This window comes from Copadichromis virginalis, linkage group LG5 (assembly GCF_057382275.1).
Source record: "Copadichromis virginalis isolate Kocher_CV1m ecotype Utaka linkage group LG5, C_Virginalis_male_GT1.1, whole genome shotgun sequence".
Lineage (NCBI taxonomy): Eukaryota > Metazoa > Chordata > Actinopteri > Cichliformes > Cichlidae > Copadichromis > Copadichromis virginalis.
This window is the reverse complement of record NC_140622.1, coordinates 25,511,028-25,535,109: the sequence shown is the minus strand read 5'-3', so window position 1 is coordinate 25,535,109 and position 24,082 is coordinate 25,511,028. Positions and strand designations below refer to the sequence as shown.

General features: G+C 44.4%; 1 protein-coding gene across 1 annotated transcript in view; it reads right to left on the bottom strand.

Annotated features, from left to right (window-relative positions):
• Positions 1-23,707, bottom strand: part of skib (SKI proto-oncogene b) — a 29,195-nt gene extending 5,488 nt beyond the window's left edge. The window contains exon 1 of the mRNA XM_085456983.1: positions 22,265-23,707. Within this exon, the coding sequence (XP_085313109.1) occupies positions 22,265-23,158 (894 nt within the window). The 5' untranslated portion in view covers positions 23,159-23,707. The remainder of the gene's footprint in view (positions 1-22,264) is intronic.
• Between the last annotated feature and the right edge of the window lie 375 nt (positions 23,708-24,082).

Below are 24,082 nucleotides of genomic sequence, written 5' to 3'. Positions count from 1 at the left end.
GGAGGAAGTGAGAATGGAGGGGGATGTGAGAGGATCAATGAAAGCATGAATGGATGCGTAGCAGGCAGGAAAGTGGGTGGATGAAGAGGGAAGAGGTAGCTGATTGGAGTGTGTGTAAAAATGTATGACCCTAACTCTTGAAGTTTGAAACTATTTCTGGTTGTTGCCATTATTCTATCCATCCATCCATTCGCTTCCGCTTATCCTTTTCAGGGTCGCGGGGGGCGCTGGAGCCTATCCTAGCTGTCATAGGGCAAGAGGCGGGGTACACCCTGGACAGGTCGCCAGTCTGTCGCAGGGCGTACACACAGAGACAGACAACCATTCACTCTCACATTCACTCCCGCATTCACACCTATGGGCAATTTGAATTAATCAATGAACCTATCCCCATTATTCTAACTTTCTCATTTCTAACGTTAGCAAAAACGCAGACACAACCAATCAGGCAGGTTGAACAGGCACAGGGTTTTAGCGAGATCATGTAAGCCGGAGATGTGGAGGTTAAACCGAAATTATAATATGCAAGTGGCAAGGGTCCAAGTGCAAGTGCTCATGCCATTTTTAAAACCTGTTTCTGTGCATGTTTCTCTGTCTATAAAAAAAGATTAGGTGAGAACAGAGTTATTATTGTTATCTATAGCTTTAGGAATGATGCACGACGAGAAGATTATCACCTCTTTCTCTTATTTATCTGTCAGTGAAATATGTTAGCGTTAGAGCCAGTTTCTAGGTAGCTTAGCTTAGCTTAGCATAAAGACTGTGAAGATTATAAAACTGCTAGCCTGGCTCTATACAACAAAATTACGATAAACAATTTATATATCTATATCATGTGATTAAGTGAGTGTTTGGGTGCTGGTAAGCAGAGTGGCTAGATAAAAAAAGAATAAAAATGGCATGAATAATCTAATCTCTGAGCAACAAAACAAAACGCTAAGAGCTAATAAGCCTGTTGGATCTGCTGAAAGGGTAAAACTGAAACCCCTAGCATCTGTTGTGCTACTAAAAAAACACTGCAATGAAATTATCAAGAAACAAAACATGAGGCAACACTCATATGGTAAGACCAAAATAGCTGAACTTCCTGCAGGGCCCCAGTCATACAACACCAACGTATGCTGCATGATAGCATGGCATTAAGAAAAGTGCACAGCAACAAGACACAACAGTTTCAGATTACGGCCTCCTTTCCCCTCCTAAACCCCTGAATGTAATCCCCAGATCGACATGTGCTTACTGGGGCGCTGTCTCACTCAAGGGCACACCAACTGGCATGGCTCACATGGGTAATAGCCTTAGTTGGAAGTGAAGGAATACTAGTTTTGGTAATCTGATCCCTATGGTTTGGTGTGGACGGTCACAGGGATGCCTTAAACGCTCTATTCGGCTCTCACTGCATAAATTGTACGACAGTCCCTTGATTTATATAAAGCCCTGTGGTCACTGTAACAGCTGGGGAAGTATTATTGGTGTCTGCCCAGAATATCCCTGAAACTTCATCCCATATTCCACACAGATACCGGGGTAGCTCTCATTTCCCCTCTCTAAAGCTTAGCTTAATTTATCAATTTACTGTGTCTCTGCTTGAGAATATTTTGTTTACGTGGCTGAACTGAGCCATGGCAGCGTAGCCACACAGAGACAGCCGCAGGGCCAGGCATAAGGACGGCATTACAGCGGAGCTTATTGGATTGTCCTAATTGTCTTTGGGATTGAGACTTGATGAGGTCTGAGGAAGATGCAGGACAAGCTGGTGTTCCTAAAGGTGGAAAATCTCATCAGATGCACACAGCCTGACACATATAGCTTAATGGCAGAGGAGCAAAACAGTGCAATAATATCATTCACTTATTAATCCTGACAACGTAACAATATTTTAAGACCCAGTCTTTAAGTTTTACTTTGCTGAAAATAGAACAGGATGTTGTACTGATTACAGTTCGGTGGCAAAATGCTTGACTTTGAAGTTGCAATAAGTGCAAATTTGATTTTATGTGCCCACAAGAGAAAAAAAAAAGTGAAAACAATTTTGCATATAAGCAATGCTACAATGGGCAAATCCAGACCTGCTGTTTAATGACATTGTTGCTTGTATCCTTACATGCAAATGTCATCTTTTCGTGTTTTGACAGTGCAAATACACGTCTATTGCTTTGACATTTCTGCACGTACTTCACAATGCCATGGCTGTAGAATAATAACACTTTAATAATATTTTCAGCATTTCGTGGTTCCCTATGGGGTCATTTGAATAGCCAAGCAGTTAGGGTCCCTGTCATTATCTTTCTAGTCTTTTGCAGTCACTGTCCACTGCTGTCAAATAAAGGGTTAAAATGCAGAAAAGAGCTGGTTACTGCAGTTCTGTCAGGAGGTGGTTCTGTCAACCACAGGGTGGAAAATCTCAAGCCTCAATTGCACAACCAAAAGCAGTAAAAGGATGGCGCTTTTGCTTCCTTTGATAGGTATTGTGTCCTACTCATGGAGGGGGTTGATAGAAAAAGTCCTACATCACTTTTAAGAGTTTTAAGAGTTTGGCATGGACAGAGATTTTTATAGTAAAGATTGCACTTGTATTCTGTTGGGTTTAATTCGCCTCTTTCAATGCCATCATACATCACATGCAAATGCGGATGAAAAAATATTAGGGCACAATAAACTCTCTAATCTTTTGATGACAAGTTTCATTTTTACGATCCTCATCATGAAAAAACTTGTTCCTGAATAAAGCGAACTGCTTGTGTGCGCATGAAAAGATCATCTCGGCGGTGAGAGCAAACACAAAGAAAGATTACTGTACTACTGAATGTGAATTCCTAGTCAGGTCCAAACATGGCAACCATAACAACGGGGACATGCCCGCCGGCCTTTCTTACAGCGGTGTTGACAGCGGTGCCCAAATCACTCTCTCCCTCAGAGGATGACCTCACACTAGGAAGCACTCATAAGTTATTTCAACAGATATGGAAACCCGACACTAAAAGACGTGAAGCAGATAGTGCTGCAGATTATATTTTATTAGGGTGAGCATGTTCGGTATGGTTGTGAGTCAAAGTTATCTTAGGAAATGAAACGTGCTCTGTGACTGGTGTATTTCTAGACACACATAGTGCCAAATTCAGCAGATAGTTGTCTGAGCCCCCCTGCTGTACTCTTGGAATAAGAGAGTTAGAAATCAGACCAGATCTGAAGCAAGACGCGAGGCAGTATCTACTAACCGGTGCGGGCAAAGAAACACTCGCTCTGTGCCACGATCTCACTGGGACATACCACACGAATGCACAGACACAAAGCCTTTATGTTTCTATAACATTTAGCACACTTATAATAATGTAAGAGCAGGCCGGACCAGAAGGCCTGAGGGGATGAAGGTTAACGAGAAAGACAGAGGGAGGGAGAAGGAGCTATGACTCACTCTATGTAAACGGAAAATAATTTGATAACCAGAATGCGTCAAATCAACATCAAATATATTCACACAACTTTTGAGAGCATCACACATAGAAATAAAAAGGGGTCTATGGGCAATACTCACTACATATGGGTGGACTTGAATGGTACTTAAAGAAAATACTTTGTCATTTAAAAAAAAAAAAGAGCTGCAACCAGGCAGTTTTATAAGCATCACCCCAGATTTCGATTGTCTAAGTGCTCTGGAATTGAAGGGAAAGCTGTGAGAAAGCTTTTGTCCGGCCAACCAAAATGGTTACCAGACAGCCATGTGCTCCAAAGTACTTCCAACACCTAAAAGGAGAAATTCTAGCCCTTTCTCTGTTATTCTAACGCCACAAACGGATCAATATATTTCCTAATTACTTCATTTAATGCACCAGCGTTGCAGAGAAAATCACTGCGTTAGCGTGGCCGTATCCCGAGTTTCAGACGCGTGTGTGTGCCTTCACAGAACTTGATCTGTGTTGTACGGCAGTGCCAGCAACGACATTGCCATGCAAGCTTAATCCCTTGGCATTACACTGACCCTCATCTGATTCTCCGGCGGTGGTGCACTTGTGTGTTTTTAAGTGATCTATAACCTCGATTTTACGTCACAGTTTGAAGCACAAATACGATTCATTTAAGATGATTAGTGATATTCTTAAAGTTAAAAGACCTGCAAATATCACCCACATTTACACCTCTTACTTACAGACAACACGCTCAATCTGGCGTTAGCTGAGCAGCCCTGATGTTGAACATCAGCGACAGCAGATTTGTTGTCTTAAAAGAACAAGGAGGTGATTTCTAAACCCAAAAGCTGGAATTGTTGGAAATAATTTGAAATATGTAATAAAAAAAACTGCAATAATTTCCATTCTATAAATGTAAAAAAATTTTTAAAAAAATCTAGAATTAAAAAACATGGTGCTCAAGACAATGGTGCTGACATTAATTTTGTGATAGAGCAGCTAAAAAAATATATCTGTAGGTGTATCAGTAGGCTTCATTTATGGAGGCTTTCCAGCAATTTAAAAATTGCTCGGAGCAGCAGAGGTCAGAATACCATATCTTTTACTCCATAAAAGAGGTACATCGCATGCAGTTCAGCTGCATATTATGGACTCTCTGTTAGGCCGTGAGCATCTTTCAGTCATCAGGGTCTCAATGTGCTCATTTTCTTGTCAAAAACAAGAAAGGCAAAATGGTTTATGCTGGCTGGAAAGTACCTACCATGCTGGATAAACTGACCCTTATATGCTTACAGTTGTTAAATTAAGTCTTTATGAAAATACTTTCAGACTGAATGAAGAAAATAGTTATTTACACTATGTGGGAATAAAAAAAAAGGGGGGTGGGGGTAGGAGTCAGTGGAAAATCTGTTGATTTGTGACTGTTGAGCGATGAAAGACACGGGTGAAAATCTCTGATAAAAACGGACTCTGTTACTTCCAAAACACGATGTGTTAACAAACATCATCTAATCAGAGGACTGATGTCTTCCAACTGTAAATGCCGATAAGCACATCCCAGCCTGTACCCAGGGATGTGTGCACAGCTCTCTCAATGTTAGCGAAGCTCTACAGTAAAGGCTGTGAGTCCAGTGTCTGACTGGCTGAGTTTTAATCCTGCAGATTAATACTAATGCCACAGCAAAGAAGGCAGATTGACGATTAACATGTCACCGGATAACCTCTCGGCTCTCGGTAACCCAAACACAAACAGCTCCAAATACACAGACCATTATATCACTCCCAGTACCTGGTACTAGAAGACTCCACTGCACCTCCCTCACAGGGCAGAGACTGTGAGGTTTGCACAGGAGGCGGCCTGGGAGCCCGGCATCGTTGAGGAAGAGCCAGGCCTCCAAATTGAAGGACCGCTGCTTACATATGGATGTAAATTGAAAAAATGAAAATTACGTCCGAATTTTACATACACAAGAGTCAAATGGGATTTATAGTCACCATTTCTACATTTTATTAAACTACAACAGGGCTGTAAATATCAATTATGAAAAAAAGCATACATAGTAAATCTTGAAGTCCTCATACAGGTATTAAATTCAATGGGTTGCCAGGTTTGCAGCGGTTCATTCTTGTCAGTATATTTTATTCTCTTCCAGTCCGATTTTGAAAGGAGATAACATCTGTAAAGATCTGGGTTGGTGCCATGTGCTTGTACTTTCATCCAGATTAGTCTCATGTTTTGCAACATCCAATTTCAAATCCAAGCACGTGGTTTCCATACCGATTCAGGCTGCTTCGCCTCACTTGCTATTTATTATGCGAGATATTTCAATTATTTATTCTTCGGTTTATTCTGTTTCAGCATCCAGCGAGCATGCTCTCCTCTGCTATTCTGGCCTAAAGGCACACATCGTTTCTCTTACTACCATCAGTACCCTTTCCAACTACAGCCATACCCGTTAATCAATCGGCTATTCTCATTATACTTTGGTATCTTCCCACCGTTTTCATTACTGACTTGGGTTGCCAGTTATTTATTTCACAAAATAATATCACAACTTCCTTGGATGTTCTCTTGCAGTTCTTCATAAACCAACATTGGATTGCCATCCTTACATTCTATAATGCAATTTTTAGCCAGAATTGTACATTTCCATTGTTCCCAGCAGTCATGATATTATTAATATACTTAATGAAATCCAATCAACTGTATTGCACTTTGTTCCCATTGACCGTCTTATCTAGTCAACAAAACATAACACCTTTCCTCACTGAAATGCCCAACTGCTCAGGAAACTTACCTTAGCTTAAGAAGATATTTAATTAATCATTAAGAGTTCAATTTAATCTTTAAGAAGACTTTTGAGGGTCTCCCGAGTTTGGTGGCTATCACAGATCTGACTCAAAGCCTGGGTTATAATTGCAGCGGTCATACATTCATCTTCATTCAGACTGTTCACCAGGCTCTTCGCTGTGGAAATCACTGAATATCTGAGAAAGACTAACTTACGGCACAGTTACCCGCAGCCAATTTAAAGTACAAGCTGATGATAAAAACCCAGTGTAACCAATGAGTCACTGAGGGGATGGTCATTTTTCAAAATTTTAAAGCAGCTCACTGACCAGCTGAGGAGCGGCTTGCGGTGCCGTGCCTTCACGGTAATACGAGCCACATGACCACATGCCCCCCTGATCAGGCAGCGGAGAGGAGGGCAGGTGGCAGGTTTATTTGGAAAGATGAAAATGGGATGAATACCAGAGGTTAAGAGGTGTGAGGGGATGGAAGGGGGGTGGGGCGGGGGGGCAGAAGGGGATTTGGGGGAGGAGGCCATAAAAGTTGTGAGAGGGCGAGGTGAAGTTAGGGTCACTGCTCACCCAGGGTCCCATGAGATGTAATTTCACCAACACAGTATACATCCTGAGAAAATGCTCAGGAGCTAATTGGTTGAAGCAAAGTAATAAATCCTGCTGAAATTTATAGATACCATTCTAGGTCATTTAGCTGAAATGCAGCCTTCCTGGTCACCAGCTTAGAGGAGCTAATCTTTGTTCCACCAATGGCGTTTCTATTTAAACAGTGAAACACTATTAAAAAGACACCTGATGGGAATTTTAAAGGCATTCTTTTTAATTATCTTTGAACTTGAAATTTAGCCTCCAAGCCTGTAACATTGTATCATTTGTGACTGCAGCGCTGCATAGTAGGCATTTTCCCAGATGCAAAAGAAACGCAACCAGAAAGCTGCACGATTTGAAATGTGCTAATGGGCCCATTTAAATAGACGGGAAATGGTGAGGGAAAAAAAATAATAATAAAAGAACTCACATTAACGAGCAATAAGGAGCACTGACGTAACTGAAGAGAACGACTCCAGATGGGGGAAAAAAAAAAAAACGCCCAAAACAAGAAAGCCGCTAAGTTTTCTACTTGTTCAACTAATTAACTGTCAACCTATTTTCAAAACAACGTTACGAGTTACGGCGTCTGAAAATGTTCTCCTCTCGCTGGCAGACTAACAATCTGGCTCAAATGTACGACGACCTCACAGTGAGTGTGTGTATACAGTAATATTTGACAGAGATCAAATAGCATTTCACTTGTTTCCACTTGTTAGAGGAATTGTCTGTAAGGGAAATAGGGGATAAAACACCCACAACATCCGTTCCTAAGATCACACATTCCATCCTTAAACACTGGTTTTGTGTCCCTCCTCCATTCATAGGAAAACATATCTGCTTACAGAAATAATTAGGTGAGAGGGCTCGAGCCGAGCCGCTTCCATAAAATGAATATGAGCGCTCTAAAATGGAGGACTGAAGGGGCTGGGTGGTGGACCGCAGCACCTCATGAATTCTGCGATTTGCCGTCTGTTTCTTCACTCTAAAAAATTCTTGGAAATGTCTTTTCCTGGATGATTTTATTGCACAAGAGCCTGTGTTTTTCTCCATGGCAACCACATAACAGTAGAGCCCATAAGCTCTGACTCAACAAACAGAACTCCACAAAATACCCATTTCAGCGCCAGGGTTTTCCCCCCTCGCCCAGCTTTCCTGCAAAACCCTGCCTGGGACAGCTTTAAAGCAGAGGCCAAATGATCGCACTGACCATGAATGAAGGCACATGCTGGGATTAATCAGGGCGAACATGTGACATAAGCTGCAGAAGATATGTGCGGGCAAGTAGTCTCGCGGGCTCCCGACGAGCCTCAGGTGCTGCACGGGTTCAGCCTTTTTGTGGACTGGAGCCATGGCAAGTGGGAAAGGCAGCAGCTGGGTTAACCTGCAGGAGCTCTGCTATAAAGCAGCAGCAGGTTCGGAACAAATGCACCAAACAGAGCATTATGTAAAAGTCTGTCTCTCTCTCTCGCTTGGTGGGCTGAGTTGGAAGGACGCAGGCGCTCTGTGGCCCTAATGTAGCCGCTAAAGGGGAGGCAAGCTAGGGATTAGTGTTGCAGGCAGGCACAGGCCTCAGCGGAGGGCATGATGTATGTAAGTATGTAATCTGCATGGCCTTTCCTCAGACAGCAAATCTCTGAGTCGCGACGTACTGCAGCACTGAAAACAGTCCTGCGAAAACGGCGCTGTGAAAGCAGTCGGTCCTGTTCTCAAGATTTATGCAACCACATCGTTTTCCAGCAAATTATGCCTCGTCTACTCTAAAGACAAAGTTACTCGAAGGAGACGCTGTCCTCCCACCATCTGTCCTTGAATCATACTCATCATTTAGCACGCCAGACGAGGATTTAGTCCCCCCGCTTTCTTATTGGTGAGCCGTCAACCTTCATGTCTTGACTGGTTAAGGCCATTCCTAAGAAAACAGGACATGTCTGCTAAACTGTAACTCAAGACAACCGTGAGCTAGGCCACAGTTTCAGCTGCTCTCAGGCAGCTGCGAGGCTACGCGCATGTGTGGTTTCTCTCAAGTCTTGCGAGTCTTTCAGAGGTTTCACCCTTGCAAAAACTCCAAATCAAACAAAATTATCCTTTATTTGTTGCATATAAGGTCATTGCAAAGGGGCATGTGAGGCTGCCAACTTTTCTGTTTGGTTCTCCCATACTCGCCGTTTACCTTGTAGTGAACACAGAGGAGTATGCCACAGGGAGGGGAGGCCCTACACAGGAACTCAATAATAACTTTCAGCAGTCTAGCCAGGAGGCTGGAAGCCCAGACTGCGGCTGTTCCCTCCTGTCCTCATACCTCCCTCCACATAGCCCCACGCTCCTCCCTTTACCCCCCTCCTCCTGCTGGCCTGTGTCTGCTCCACAGGACTGATGCATTCTGCAGACAGGCCAGCGCTCTTAAAGAGACACAGGCCACATTTTTATCCCCTGAATCACTGCAGTGGACGGAACCACTAAAGAAAGAGCAGAGTCCCTCATTTCCAGCCTCTCAATCAAGAGCCTGTGCTTTATTTCACTCCTTTTCCTAATGCTCGAGACGCTCGCGTGACGCAAAATGCGAGCTGATAAATAGGCCAAAGTATGCTGAGAGGCTCTCCGTGAATCTGTGGCTGGATTCTTTGACTGCGCCTGCCTTTGAAGGTGCCTTTGATGCTTTCTTTAAAGTTTGGCAAGTGCAATCAACGATGTTGGCATCGAGAATATTTAAGATCATTGTCATGATAATTCTTGGAGACACTTCAATAAATCATACTGAGGACTTTGGAATGACAGTAACACCACCGAGGGTGGAGCTTTATAAATTGCAGCTATTATTATTGTTATTATTATTATGATGACTACTACTGTGGTGTCTGCCTCAAAGGGCACAGAGACGACTCCAACAAGCCACGGATTCATCAGCAGTTTGACTTTTTGTCTGGATAACTGAATAATTAAATTGACGTTATTAAGTGTCCAAGTGTGCTTGAAAAAAATAACCTGAATTTATATGTGGATTAATAGTTGGCAGCGCATCTTCTATCGACCCGCTAATTGATTAATCTCATTGTGAGTGCAGCCCTTAAAAGCAGCTTTAGTTCAGCTTCTACTTCTGCGTTTTGTCGGGAATAAGTAAGAAAATAAATAAGAAAACAATATTTTAACTTAACAGTTTTTTTTTTCAAAATCTTAATAAAATAAAAATCCCACTTTTTACTTTCTTTTCCCCCTATTTTATGAATTGCACAGAGCATAAACACTGTGTGAGCAGAGCCTTGTTGAGCGTTATACCACGGCAAGGAAACGATTAAAAATTTAATAGCGCTGAGTGACACAGAAACCTACAAGGGCGTGCCTGCCAAACACGCTCTCATTCTTTCGCCGTCAGCACTTTTCTTGTCTTTGTATACAGACTGCATGAAGCAGCAGAGGGTCTAAAACCCCAGTGGCAGACTGGTGAGAGAAAGAGGTCAGTATACATAATTTATATTATTAGCAAATTGACTTTTACTCCGTCTTTTAATTAGAGCGTTCATATTACGCAAACGTATGTGCACGTTGTGACATGGAAGTGTTGCACAAGGTTAGTGTAAGTAATAACAGAGTGGCATATCCCTCCATTAGCTAAATATCCTAAAGGGGCTAAAGGGTTAACGCATCTCAGCTGCAGCATAACAACAAATGAAGTCTCTATGGGAGGTATCAGTGCCAGAGTCAGCAAAGCTGCACAGTCCTCTGCAATGATAACCCCGTTCTGGAAAACCTATAAGGCTGGGAATCCAGCTTCAGATGGACCAGACAGCTCCAGCTCAGGCTCTTAAAAACTGGAAAAGAAATCACAACTGAGAGTCTCTGGAGTGTCTTCATCCCTGAAGTCTCCATGAGCATCCTGCTCTCCTTGAGCTCGACCATTTTCAAGGCTTAACAATGTTGTAATTGCCACTTAAGGTAAAATGAAGCCACCACCTGACTGTGAAGCCGTTTCTGGACAAAAGGAGAGAGAGAGAGAGACCCTGGATCTGCAGTTGTCCAAAACAACTTACTGTTCGTTACTCTGTGGCGAGCAGGGTGCTTTGAGAGAGTGACGCATACCCAAACAACACCATGTCATTGAATCACCCGTGTTTACGCAGCCACATAATCCTGCACCATCTGTAGGACTTCAGTCTCGTCCTCTGTGTAGCATAACAAGCTAACAGGCCAGCTGACTATAGTCTCCTGAAACACTTTTAAAAATACAGCGGGCTCATAAAACAAAACGCAGATGTCTCGCCCAGAATACATCTCTATTCACAGCAGCAATAGCAACTTCACGGTGACGTCCTCTCCTTTGCCCTCGAACTCCTCACCTCCTCCACCTTACCAGGCAGATGCGAGATGAGAAAGAGGCAATGAACTTCTGACCTGTCATTCAGACTGCAGGGGAAGCTTTGCAGCTCGAGGGCAACCAGAGTCCACCATCCACTCATGTCTCTCCTCCCCTCAATGTCTCAACCCACCATCCCATAAAGCTCCACTAAAAACCTTCTGCTCCCCTCTTTTATGGCTGCCAGATGGTAGGGAGGCCTCCTTGCCTCTGGACTTGCCTCTCTAGTCTAGTAAAACCAGTTGACCTCGGTAACATAACAACTGCTATTTATGAAAAGGCTTGGAAGACAACACACAAACATCCTGCCACCGACGCAATCCAATGCCATCTCATCTCCCAAAGAGCCCTTTTACAAGATGAGATATGTATGGAACTGTACCCTTCCACCAGGGGAGGTGGTGAAGTCCAGATGGAGAGACTACACCCAGGTACTTTTTTTTCTTTTTCCCCCTGTGAAGGACTTTTATTTGCGTGTCTTGGGTGTGAGCGCAGGACTTTGGCAGCGTCTAAAATTCTCCCTGAGAAACGGGGAAGCAAAACAAACAGAGCCGTCTGCATTCAGGTCGGAGCTGAACCGCAGAACCACAGTCTGGCCTGCGGTTCACAACATTCTGTTCCAGCACTGACTTCACCTAAAACAAACACTCTCAACACCCGTCCACCTCAGCCAGAGGCAGAGAGGAATCTGAGGAAAAGTTTAGATTCGAACTCCATTAACAAATGTTCCCCCCACCCTCTCTCTAGCACAGCTACTTCTCGGACTGATGTTTTCACCGAGCGCTGGGCAAACGCAGATCTTTTCACGCACTTGTCACTCGTGCAGGACTTGTCTCCTTTGAGGGCTCAGAGTGAATCCAGTGCTTGAAAGGTAACCGAGTGGGGTGGGAAAGAGGGTTAAAAGGCCACCGATCACGTTGCTATAAAAGAGCAGTCAAATTAAAAGCGTCCTATTACTGCAAATAATTTAAGGTGATTATCTGTCCTTCCAGTAACGGCTTTCTAACCCCTTTGCAAGGCTTGGATGCCCGTCCCCCCTCTTTTATTAATTCTTCCTTTATTTGTTCTACCAGTTGGAACCTACCATTTATGTCCTGCAATTCAACCTGACCTGCAGGCAACCCCTGCCATGGCTGGCAAAGCCATTAGGCTAGCTGTGTCTGTGGGTTATTAGTGTGATAAAAGTTTACTGTTGCTCCAGCCACTCTGCCCGGCTGCCATTTAATGCCTCTGAACAGCAGGTCTATGGGACCTTTCACACAGCAGAATGGGCCTGAGGGCATTTGTTCAGTGGGCCAACTCACGAAACACACCTAAGAGTGAACTATTTTAATCGAACAAGACACAGACGGGCAACGAGGGCAAAGAAACGAGGCTCTTATCCAACCAGCCTACATCGAAGTCGGGGTGATAAATCAAACTAGAGCATCCCTTGTGCGATGGCTTTGTGAAAATATGTAGACGAGAGGGCTTAGGGGGGTGGTGGTTGTCTGCGCTATGTTTTCTCCTGTGCGGCAGAAGTTGTGGGCAGCCCAGCTAACTGCAGCCTCAGCACTTCTCTCCATATTCTCCAGTTTCAGGCCAAGAGAGAGAACAAAGGCAAAGAGCTAAGCTGCTGCAGAGGTAATGAGGACAGAGGCATGCAGCACAGGAGTGTGTGCCCTCAATAATGAGTGCTGCTGCAGTCTGTGATGGAGTCCTGTTGGACAGCAGAAATAAAAATCCATGCAGCTGCTCTGAGCAGCCGCTCTGCCTGCCCGTAGTCTGCTCACAGACAGCAGTAACTGACTGACTGTAGCCCACCCCTTTTTACACTGCAGCTCTGTCTACCACAAAATGGAAACCACAGTGTGACTGGAATTTGCTTGGAGGCACATTGAGATCCATGTAGCGAGGCAGTAAAACTACATTAAAACTGTTAATTCCACTGAGATTCCTTAGCGGCACATTATCTGGGCATATTACTGTACAATGTTTTTAACAGTTAAAATCAGCAGGTAAAATTTTTTTTAAAAAAGACTGGTCAATGGTTTGAAAAAAAAATTCTGCCCGACTTAAAAACAAATCTGTGGCGAGATGAATCCGCTGCTAATGATGCACTGTGGAGAAATCAAGCAAAACGTGTCAGAAGGCAGAGCTGAGTTTTCACAAATGACACAAGCTCATCTCGAAGAATAACAAACACCGCGGGCTGTGCTGTGAAAAATGTTATAAGAAGAATGGAGCCGCAACAGACTAAAGGGAATCCACATTAGTGCTAGAGGAGAATCCCAATTAAACTCGAGGATGCACCCTTTATCTGGAGCATGTACCAAAGTCTGTACCCGGCTCACCAGTTGGATTCAATAATGCGGTTAAAAAGAAAAAGAAAAAAAAAGCCTATACGAAGAGAAGAATTTCACAGCAAAAATAAAACTCTGAACAGAGGAAGAGAAACTCCAAAAAGAGTCTTCCGGAGTTGGTACTCATTATACACTTATCATTGTGTAGGTCTAAACAATGCTTGGTAAGTTTTTTTTATTGCACTTTCAAAGCGTCATGAGTTACTTCAGCTTTGTTCTTGCAGACGAAGCTCCACCTCACTGCAGCATTTCTGGAAAACATGTGCACATCCTATGTGTGTGTGTGTGTTTTTAAAGTGACTAATTATAGCAGTTATTTGTATTTAGTGATGATTTTTAACAGGTTTGTGCATTCTAATATTATTTACCCCCAAATGGTTTTAATTTTAAAGTAGGAGGCATTTCACAGAGAGGCCGTTTTTGGCAGTTCTTGGCTGTAAAGCTGTGTCAGTGCTGGTCCATGCCAGCCCCACCCCATTAAGGCCGAATCCTGCACATCATGTGTTTCCACTTTACTGATAGGGTGGAAATGACCTCAACGCAGTAAAAGATGACAGGGGTGCTAGCGCTGTTCACCAGATGTGAGCAAAAAAAAAGAGAGAAAAAAGAGGGGGAGGAGGAGGACGACGAAGGGGAGAGAAAACCATTCGCCTGAAGAATTTACTGCAAACCCCTGAAGAGCCCTGTGATTGAGGGTTCAAGTCAAGCTCCAGAGGTTCCTGGTGTATCTCAGAGGCACTCAGGGAGCACATACCCTCCAAGCTTAGCCAGATACAGAACTGCACGCACATACACACAGAGAAACATACACGTACGTATCCAAAAAACCAAACTGTCATTCCACTGCACCTGCTTGCAACACAAAAGCCACTTCCTCCCACTGTGTCCGGCCAAGGCCCTTTATCCCAGCAGCCTGCACCACAACACAGGCAGAGAAATTAGGGAGTTGCATTGATGACAGGGCGGCTAATCTCTTTGGAGGGACTCATTATATCGGCAGCCTGTACAGTTCAGCAGCTGAAAGGAGTGAATTAAATATGGACATTCAGAGATGGGCGTCTTTGTGAAGATGAGTGCTCCAACAACGCCCTGCTACCCCTGGAATAATTCATACATTCCATATGGGACAGATGCCTCGACCAGACTGTTATCTCTGCTTTCAGCCGACTGGTACGAGGTCACAAGTGAACCGATTTTCTTCCAAATAGATTTGTTTTATTGTCTTATTTTTAGTTCAAAACTGTCTTCCTATGTTTTTTTCTCACTCTTGTCTCAAGCAAAGAGTCTCATCAGCTCACGAGAGGTGGCATGACCTTGTACTTAAACACATACTCCTGTGCTGCAGATTAAGGCTGTTGACGGCAAAAGGAGAGGTGATTAGTTTTGATGGTAATCTTTAAAGCAGCTTGATGTTTTTTAACATGATGTATGCACTAGCGCTTCCCTTGACATCGGCTATACACAGCTTAAGACACTGGGCTTATAATAGTCCCTTCATTATAGGATAAAGGGTGGGCCTGCTCTATTTCAGTCCATGGCTGCCTGTATCTGAGCTCGTCGACTGGCTGGAAATAAAGCCAGACGCTTGTCAATGCTACGAGCACAAGGGAGGGAGTCTGCCCTGCCTAGACAGCCGGCACAGCAAGTGCAGCGCAGGGACAATCTTGAAACTATCAGACACCTGCAAAAAGGTGGGGGGTGTGGGGAGGTAACCTCAGCGTGTGAGCAACCGTGGCCTATCTTTACGCCTGTCTTTTTAAATATAGCCACTGGTGTGCTGAAAAGAAAGAAAGAACAGACAGCGAGAACCTAGTGGGGCAGGTGGCCAGCTCATGAGATGGATGCATTTGCAAAGTTACAGTACATTCTGCTTTTGAATGAGGTAATAAACAAGACCGGCAAGGTCAAAGAGGGAAAAGGTCCACCTGACCAAATGATACTGTGGCAAAGAGTGGCCATGACGGGTCCTGGGGTGAGTTTAATACTGAATAAATAACGTTTCTCTACCCCCCCCCCCCAATCACTGCAATAGAGTCTGCTAGGACAGCTGTGCTGAATTCATTTGATACGGGTGCCTGCTGACAATGCTGCATTGCTTCGTCTCTGCAAGACAACATGTTGAGCTGGCCTGAAGAGCTTACGGGGACTTGCACAAAATGATTGAGCTTCTACGACCCAAAAGCTGTAACCAACTAAGAAAGTAAAAGTAAGCGAAATAAAACTCCTAAGAGCCGCATGGTACATGCATCTACTCAGGAAGAAGACACAGTGCTCTTTTACCAGCAGATACACAACATGATAGAGATCTTTCATAGCACACAGCCCATCAGGAGAGAGACAAAAATGTAGAGCCCACCCATTTGTTCATTTAGCAGGCTCTTGAAAGCCTAGAGGATGGTTATGAGGTCATCCTGACAAAGTAGCACTCACTCCCTATCTATCTATCTATCTATCTATCTATCTATCTATCTATCTATCCATCCATCCATCTGAGTGAGACCAGCAGCTTTTGTACCAAAGGAACAGCACAGTGATACATGTGTGGCATACTGTATGTAGGCCAGTCTGAATACAGACCGATACAGCATGTGCTCACTACAGTGGAGGTGGAGATCTAAGTATAATGCAGTGTGAGGGGGAGTGCAGTAGGAGAACTCAGTGTAGGAGAGCCTGTGTCTGTGTCTTTGTGAGTACGTGCGTGTGAATGCATGTGTGTGTGTCCTACAGGGTTGAGGAGGTGTCAAACTGAGGAGGTGAGTGATGGTGGCGAGGCAGAGGAGAGAGAAAGAGGTGGTGTCAGTCGAGGAGGTCTCAGTGATGGAGGGGGGGAGGTTTACTCCGTGCTGACCTGTGGGAGAAGTGAATGTTATGCGAAGTGGAGGAGGAGGAGATGGAGGAAGGAAAGCATGAGGGCAGCAGGAGGAGGAGGAGGAGAGAGTGGTCGAGTCACAGTGTGGAGGTCACAATGAAAGAGGATGGGCAGTGAATGGAGACGCGTTAGGTCTCTGTACTGTAAGAGGTGTGTGTGTGTGTGCGCGTGTGTTTGCGTGAGTGTGCGTTTTGGCGTGCTACTTTTGAGCCCACCAGCCAGAGAGCATGAAGTTCTTATTTAGCACAGGAAGAGCAGCTCTGCTTAGCAACCACAGGCGCCCTCCAATCACAAGCATACGGCGCAGACTCTGACTGAGGACGAGTCCTTCCTGGCAGTGTGTGGAGTCTGACAGAGGCCTCTAAATGTTGTTCTCCACACCTGCCCACATGCAGAAACATATACAAAACAGATCCAGAGCCTTTTCCCCCTCCCGCCAGAACTGAACACGAAGCTTTTATGTCACAAAAAAAGACAAAAGTGCATTCGCGCCCGTCTGAGTCGCCTTGGCTACACCGTCTTCTGAACTTTGCAGAGAACTCAAAGTTAATCTAAACCATCCTAATCCGAAAATAAATTATGTATATCCCAAAGAGCAAGGTAGTCGTCCAAATCCCTAAAACATTTATTCTTCTTTTTGCCGCAGCCACGGCACTGTGCATCACCTCAGCACTGCCCCAGTTATGACTGAACCGACAGCAGCCCCCCGATTGTGATCTGCTAGCCACCAAAACAGGAGGCACAAACAAGATTTGGACCAAATGCTGTCTGAACACTGAGCAGTCTGTTTGGTTTAGCTGCGTGAGCTAATCCTCCTGATAGCTTTGAAGGTGTTTGGTGGGCGGATTGTAGGCGAGAGCAGCATGCCGATTTGTCATATGGCACCAGCAGGGCCTACTTCTGCTCTGGCTGGAGCTCCATTAGCACATCTCCAATGTGGTCTAACAGTTCTGTAGCTTAGATCTGCAAGTCATTATAGAGAGACGAGAAGAAATTTAAAGGGATAAATATTTTCGTGCCTTTATGTCTTTTGACCTCTAATGTCTCACCAGGCGAGCACTTAATTTTATATATGCAGTTACGCTGTTGGTTGCTCTATGTAATGTGCTCTCTGCAGTATATCTAATTCATGCTCTAATTACGAAATTCCACTGGGACAGGCTATAAATTGAGAGGATACTTTGAGTGGGGAGAAGAAGAAGAAGAAGAAGAAAGTCCACAGCGGAGCCTTTGCACGTTCTGCAAATGCCATCCAGAGAAAACGATGGTTTTGATGTGCACTATGGTCTCGGCATTCCAGTAGTTATGTAGGATTATAAGAGCCTAAACCCCCTTGACTGCAGCAGCTTACTAGCTCAGCCAGCAGCAGATGCAGACTCCAGGATTTCCTGTCTCTGCACCAGATGGGCCTGACTCTTAATCACAGAGCTGGAAATCAGGAGGTGATCGAGGAGGAATTGATGATGATTGTGGAATAACACTAACTCAATACAGGCATCTGTTCTGCCACTAACGGACCAACTGACTGACTGACTGGCTTGTTGACTGCAGTCACAGCCAGTGCTCATCTCCTCCCTCATCTCATCATCACTGATCAACACTAATCATCTTCCTCCCTCACTCCATGAGTTATACAAGAAGTCTTTCACACATTAGCACTGCACTGTGTCATCGAGGTTCAGAGCAGAAACGAGCTAAACCCCGTCCACGCAAAATGATCAGAAAAAGAAACGGGCACTCTTATATGTCTGAAATCCCCGAAATTATTTCTTGTTTAGTTTTAGGGTTTTTGAATAATTGAATTACCTCGATAAGTTGCATGAATGTATTTTATTTATCCATTTTCTACTCCAATTCTTGCGATTTCACTTTGTAAGAAGCCATTATGCGCCTAAACACAGCAGCGAATGCAAGAAACAAAACACATAAAGAACCTCATTTAAAGTAGGTATTAGTAGTAATATAATATGGACTGAGGTTAATACTATATTATACCTTTAACCAAGGCGCTGGCTTTGTGCTTGTCCCACAGCTCCTAATACTTTAATTTAAATGCAGAGAATGAATTTGCTTTTACTTGCAGACACTTGAAGTAGTTTGAACACAATGATGTTAAAACCACTGCTGGCATTAATAACTTATAACATATTTTATGCTATTTTATTTATTTATTGCTTCTTTTGTTTGTTTGTTTGCTTGTTTGTTTGTGGTTATTTTTACAGGAGAAATCAGTCAAAAGTGTTATGTTATGTGTTTTTTTAAGCTTTTCAACAAATGGACTGTTGAAAATACAAAAAAATAACCTTTTTAACTTTAATAATCATTTTAATTGTTGTATATATTTGTATAGACAGAGAAAATTATGTCAGATCTATTTGTAGTCATAAAATAATCTATTAATTGCTTCCAATTTAATTTTCTTAAAATAACCCATAAGGCCAAATTCAAAAGACTATAAAATCATTACATGATAATATCAAAAAAGCAATATGATTCAACTGAAAGTCTATTAATGATAACACTGAATTATTGCCCAGTGTTATCTCTATCAGACATGCAGACACCACCAAAGGCTCCACTCTGTCTTTGAGCACATAACTAGGAAACCGGTGACACAGCAAACTCACAAGCGTGGATTTCCCACCCTCGGAAAGGCTGGAGGTTACGGACCTATCCACACAGCGGCTAAAGAAACAGCACGGTAACAAAGAGAAACTGCTGCACTTCACAGCCTCTGAAAGCCTGGCTCCCAAACAAAGGAGGCGGCAGGTCTTTAGCGCACATTACCCATGACAGAACCCCAGCTGACACTCTTTAAACATGGGGTCATCGCCGCTAGAATGGAGGCCACAACCCCTGGGAGCGCCTGACACCCCTTTTGCCTTGACACACTGTCCCCGCTTTGGCCAAAACACTCTGGCCAGCACAGGAGTGTTGTCTACTGCAGAGGGAGGAGGGAGGGTGGAGCGAGTTTACGTGGGTGTCAGGACTCAGGCGACTGCACTCAAAAGAATGATGTGTCCAACTGAAACTGCAGTTTTTGATGCGCCGGGAGATTGAGAAACATGCTACCAAACCTGAATTCAATGCGATTTGCTCAGTGTTTACAGCACGATGGTGATACGGGTGGGTTGGGTCTTTAATGAGTGGGTCAGACAGGCCCACCAAGGACCAAAGAGTTATACCACGTCAGGATCCAGGGCTTTACAGAGGTCAGCAGACAGATGGGAATGGAAATGAGCTGGCCGTGAGCTCATTTTAATCTGGCTCGCACAGCTGATCCAGTCATTACACTCGCCTGTTTACATGCAAACACACTTTTATACCCGCTTTACATAAAGACACCTACACACAAGTGCAGATAAAGGCATGGTTACCGGGTGATGAAAGCAGTCGAGAGATTTTTTTTTCATTTATTCATTCACTTATAAAAACAGCTCATGATCAAAACATGCAACCCTTCAGCCTTGGGCACACACTCTGGTTTACTCCAGGTTTGAGACTAATTGCATTGAGCCAGGAGAACAATGGGTTGAGAAATGGAATAAATTGGCCTCACTTGGGTGGTTTTAATATCCATTCCATTAAGGAGGGTCGACACAGTTCTGCAGAGTCTACTTTTACTCTCCACTCATTCAAATGATTGATTGCATTGGGCGTACTGCTTAGAGCTTTTTTTGTTTTGTTTTTTAATTTAAATACAATATTCAAAAAGTTTTTCCCCCTCCAGTTGAAATCCTCTTTCTTGAAGATTTCCATGCTAATCAGAAAAGTTCATATTTAAATTATTACATGCAAAGTTCAGAGCAATGAAGAAAGCAATTTGTGTCTATTCCCATAAAATTTACAGAGTAATAAATATTATTATTCGTCTGAAAATTGACCTAATGGTTCCAATACGGTGACGTTTCATTGGAAATTGAGCCGCGGCTGAGAAAAAATGTTTTTGTCTGCCAGGTGAATATCCCTCCGTCTTTTATCAGAAAGCCATCTGGCCAGTGAACTGGACACAAGGGCATGAGATTGGATGGTGTAAAAAGAATGGGGGTAGGCTGGGTCAGTGTCTTTGGAGCGAGGTCACAGGTCAAGGCCCTTTGACAACACATATCAAGGCCGGGCTCACACACCCTGCATCTTCTGAATGAGAGAGTCTGCGGCGTGCTCTCTCCAATCTGCCCTCATCTGCACATTATAGGGCTAAATGACCAAATGCTGCATTTGATGCAAAACAGACACAATGACTGGCCTGGCCAATCCGGCTTCTGCTGTTTTGTGGGCAGAATACTTTTTTTTCCCCTTTCCCCATTTAGAATATGACTGGGAATACTTGCATGTACACGCACATGTTATCAATAAAAACTAGAATTTTAAATAAATAAATACATTTTAGTCGGTCCAGTAAACTGAGTACCTTCCCCTGGCGGTGTCTGCAACAACCACCATGTTCAGTGCATGAGGTGGGAGTCTAGACAGATGTTACAGGCAGAGGAGCTAACCTTCGGGGCTGCCTCTTATTAATAAAACACCCTGACATCAGAGGGAGGCTGAGACAGACCGATAACATTGTGTTTTTATTTTATGGGTAAGCTGAGCCAAACACAGTCTGTGAGCCTCAGTCCAGCCTTTCAGCAGCTTGGCCTGTCAGGCTGATGTATAGGAGAGCGCTGGTGTGCAGCTCCCTGAGGACGGGGCCTGTCTGCTAACTGGGACACAACTGACAGTGAACCACAGCAAACAAACAAACACTGCCCCCTTCGTCCCTTTCAATCCATGATGAGCAGGCCCTCTGTATCTCTCGCACACTCTCTGAAACACTGACAGTGCAGGAATCAACATTTTGTGGAAATATATAACTCACAGGTCATGCGTCAAGACCTGCTGAAACATCACAGGTGCAAGACTTAAATACCACAGACAGATATTTCTCGACTGCGGCGAGATTTCGTCAAGAGGCCATCCAATTCGTGGAAAGGTGACATAAATCAGCAGCGAAGAGCCTCAACACAACCTCCTCATTTCATGTTTCTATAAACCAGCGTCTATTCCCATTAAAGCAAGTACTGAGGTTTCCCTGTGAGACATCTCCTGGCTCCTGCTCAGACTGGAGCAGCGCCATGGTGATGCATACAGAGATGTCCACTCATTAGCAGAGTCCCACACAACAGCTGCTCTGTGACGAAGGAACAGCCACCTCGTCTCCTGGCCCTTTGTCCATACTAAACATCTCTGACCCACGCAAGGAGCCACAATGGGACACTCACACATAGACAAACATGCGCGCACACTTTTCAGATTTCTTATCCTTGTCCTGATGAGCACAAACCTCTTCTCCCTCTTTCACACACACATTTCCATATTCAAGACCTCCTTAAACTCTTATCCCCCCCTTCTCCACCTCATGGCACCATAATGCACGACCTGCCCCCTCGCTTCTCTCTCACACACTAATAAAATATATCAGGGAGACTCAATTTATCATAATGCAGCTGCCCTTGGGTAACCCTGGGGGTTGGGTGGATGAGTTTTAGGTGATGGGATGTATGCTCGGGAGCATTAAGCTGATTGTTAGTCTCACTTTTTTCCACACACAGAAGAAGTGAGTGAACCTCTAAATGAGATGGGACAGGTACAGAAAGGTGTGATGTGACATTTGATCAGCATTTTTACCCTGTTGGGGCATTTGATAAGGCTGGTAACACTTGTGAAAGATACAATCAATCAGTTAATCAAAGGAAACTTGGCAGGCCTGAGAAGAAGGAAGTCTTCTCAGATTAATGTCAATCAGCGCAGATGATGTAGTTCAGATATCAACAGATACAAACAAACAATTCACTGCAAAATTCCTCAAACACAAAAAGCTATCGTTGTAAAATCAAAAAAGGGGGAAAACACACAGACTTACTCTGCAAGATTTACTGGACCGTTTTCCCGTGAGATCAAATTTTCCTTTTAACTCTTTGAGCAGCTTCTCCAGGTGACTCTTCTCCTCTTTCCCGGTGTAGTCCGGATCTAAGAGCACATAAGCCCGCCAGTTGGCCGAATCAAAGCCCCAGTGGACTGTCCGGTTCTCTAGTCTCTTGTGACTGTGGACAACAAACTTGTGAGGTGGGTACATGAGTCTGCAGTCCATGCACTGGATGCAGGCGGCACCCGGAGAGGTGTACAGTTCCGGGACAAACAGGCCTTTACAACGACCAAAACATTCGTGATACACTTTGAAGCTTTTCTCGGTTCGCTCCAACTCCAGAGAGCCCGACTCCTTGTTGCAGTGAGGAGGGTAAGTACCGCCGTAGATGAGCGCGTTGCAAAGCCGTTCAGCATCCGTCTGAGTGATAAGCCCACAGGACGGTGCCGAGAAGGGCAAGATACCCACCACTTTGAGGATCTCTAGCTGGTCCGCCGTGCACCTGGAGCAATAGATGTGGAGATCGTCGCAGACCGAGTTGATCTGCTGGAGGGAGAAATCTCTGAGAACGCTGTTGAGAATCTGCGGTAGGCACAGTCGTTTCTCACCACCGACGACGAAGCAGGAGATAGGTTCCCGCTCCAGCACCGTCTCGCACCTCTCGGTGGAGCGGTCGGACGGGATGAAAAGTGGACCGGACATCACTGGAGGTGTCTGAGCCGGCAGGGTGAGCATCATCTCGACGGATTTGCCATCTTTCCCGAAGAGTGAGTCCTGGTGCCATCGAGCGGAGAACGCCGCCGGTCCACCGAGGGAGCGCCTGGAACTCAGATTAAACTGCTGCAGAGTTTGCTGAAGTCCAGGATGGGGCTGGAAGCTCGTGCCCTCCATGTTGTCGGTTAGAGAAGAGAGTTCAAAACTCAAAATGCGAGCTGAAATCGACTTATCGGGTCGGGCGTCCTCAGCATCCGGCTACACGCTCAATAACGCGCACTTCCATGTCACCGGAGAAGCTTCCCAGCGCGTCCATTCAGAAAACTGAGAGCTGCTGAAATCATAGGGCAGTTCCTGTAAGCACACGCAATTAAAGTCGACAACTAAGCGACTCCGAAGTCGTATTATCCAACATACAATCACCGGGTACTATGTTTCTATGCTCCTGCGGTTTTACGCACTCCTAATGTGCGCCCGAAATATGCCTCGTCTGCTCAGTCTGGCGCACATTCAGTCTGCTGTCTCCCCACTCACTCAATGTGTGAGTCGCTCTCTCTCTCTCTCTCTCTCTCTCTCTCTCTCTCTCTCGCCCTCTCTGTTTGTTTGTGTCTGGTTCAGTCATTGAATCCCAGCCAGGAATGTGACTGACTCCCCGGGCTGGCTCTTCCCTCAGCCAGCTGTTCCTCCCTCTGCTCCAGGGCAGCTGCACATTTAAAAAAAAAAGAAAAAGAAAAAAAGAAGGAAAAAAATCTTTCTAAACCCAGGCGAGGGTGGAGCTCTGGAAAATGTAGTTGATACTGGGAAAGCAAACACAAACTTTACTTCAAATGCATACGCCTTGTAGGTCAGCACTGTTTCAGTCGCAGAAAGCGGTCAGCACAGATTTTAACACGATATGGAGGGATTTGTAAGTGAAAACAGTAAAAACATGCAATACTCGAATGCACGCATTAAGTAACTACTGACTTATGTACATGTTTGAAGTTGGCCGTGTTGTACTGTGAGTGCTTCTGTTGTGTTTCTTTTTACGATAATTTACATAGAAATATATTAGCCTAAAAAAATCTATAGTTTCTAAAATATGCACTTGTATACATTGCT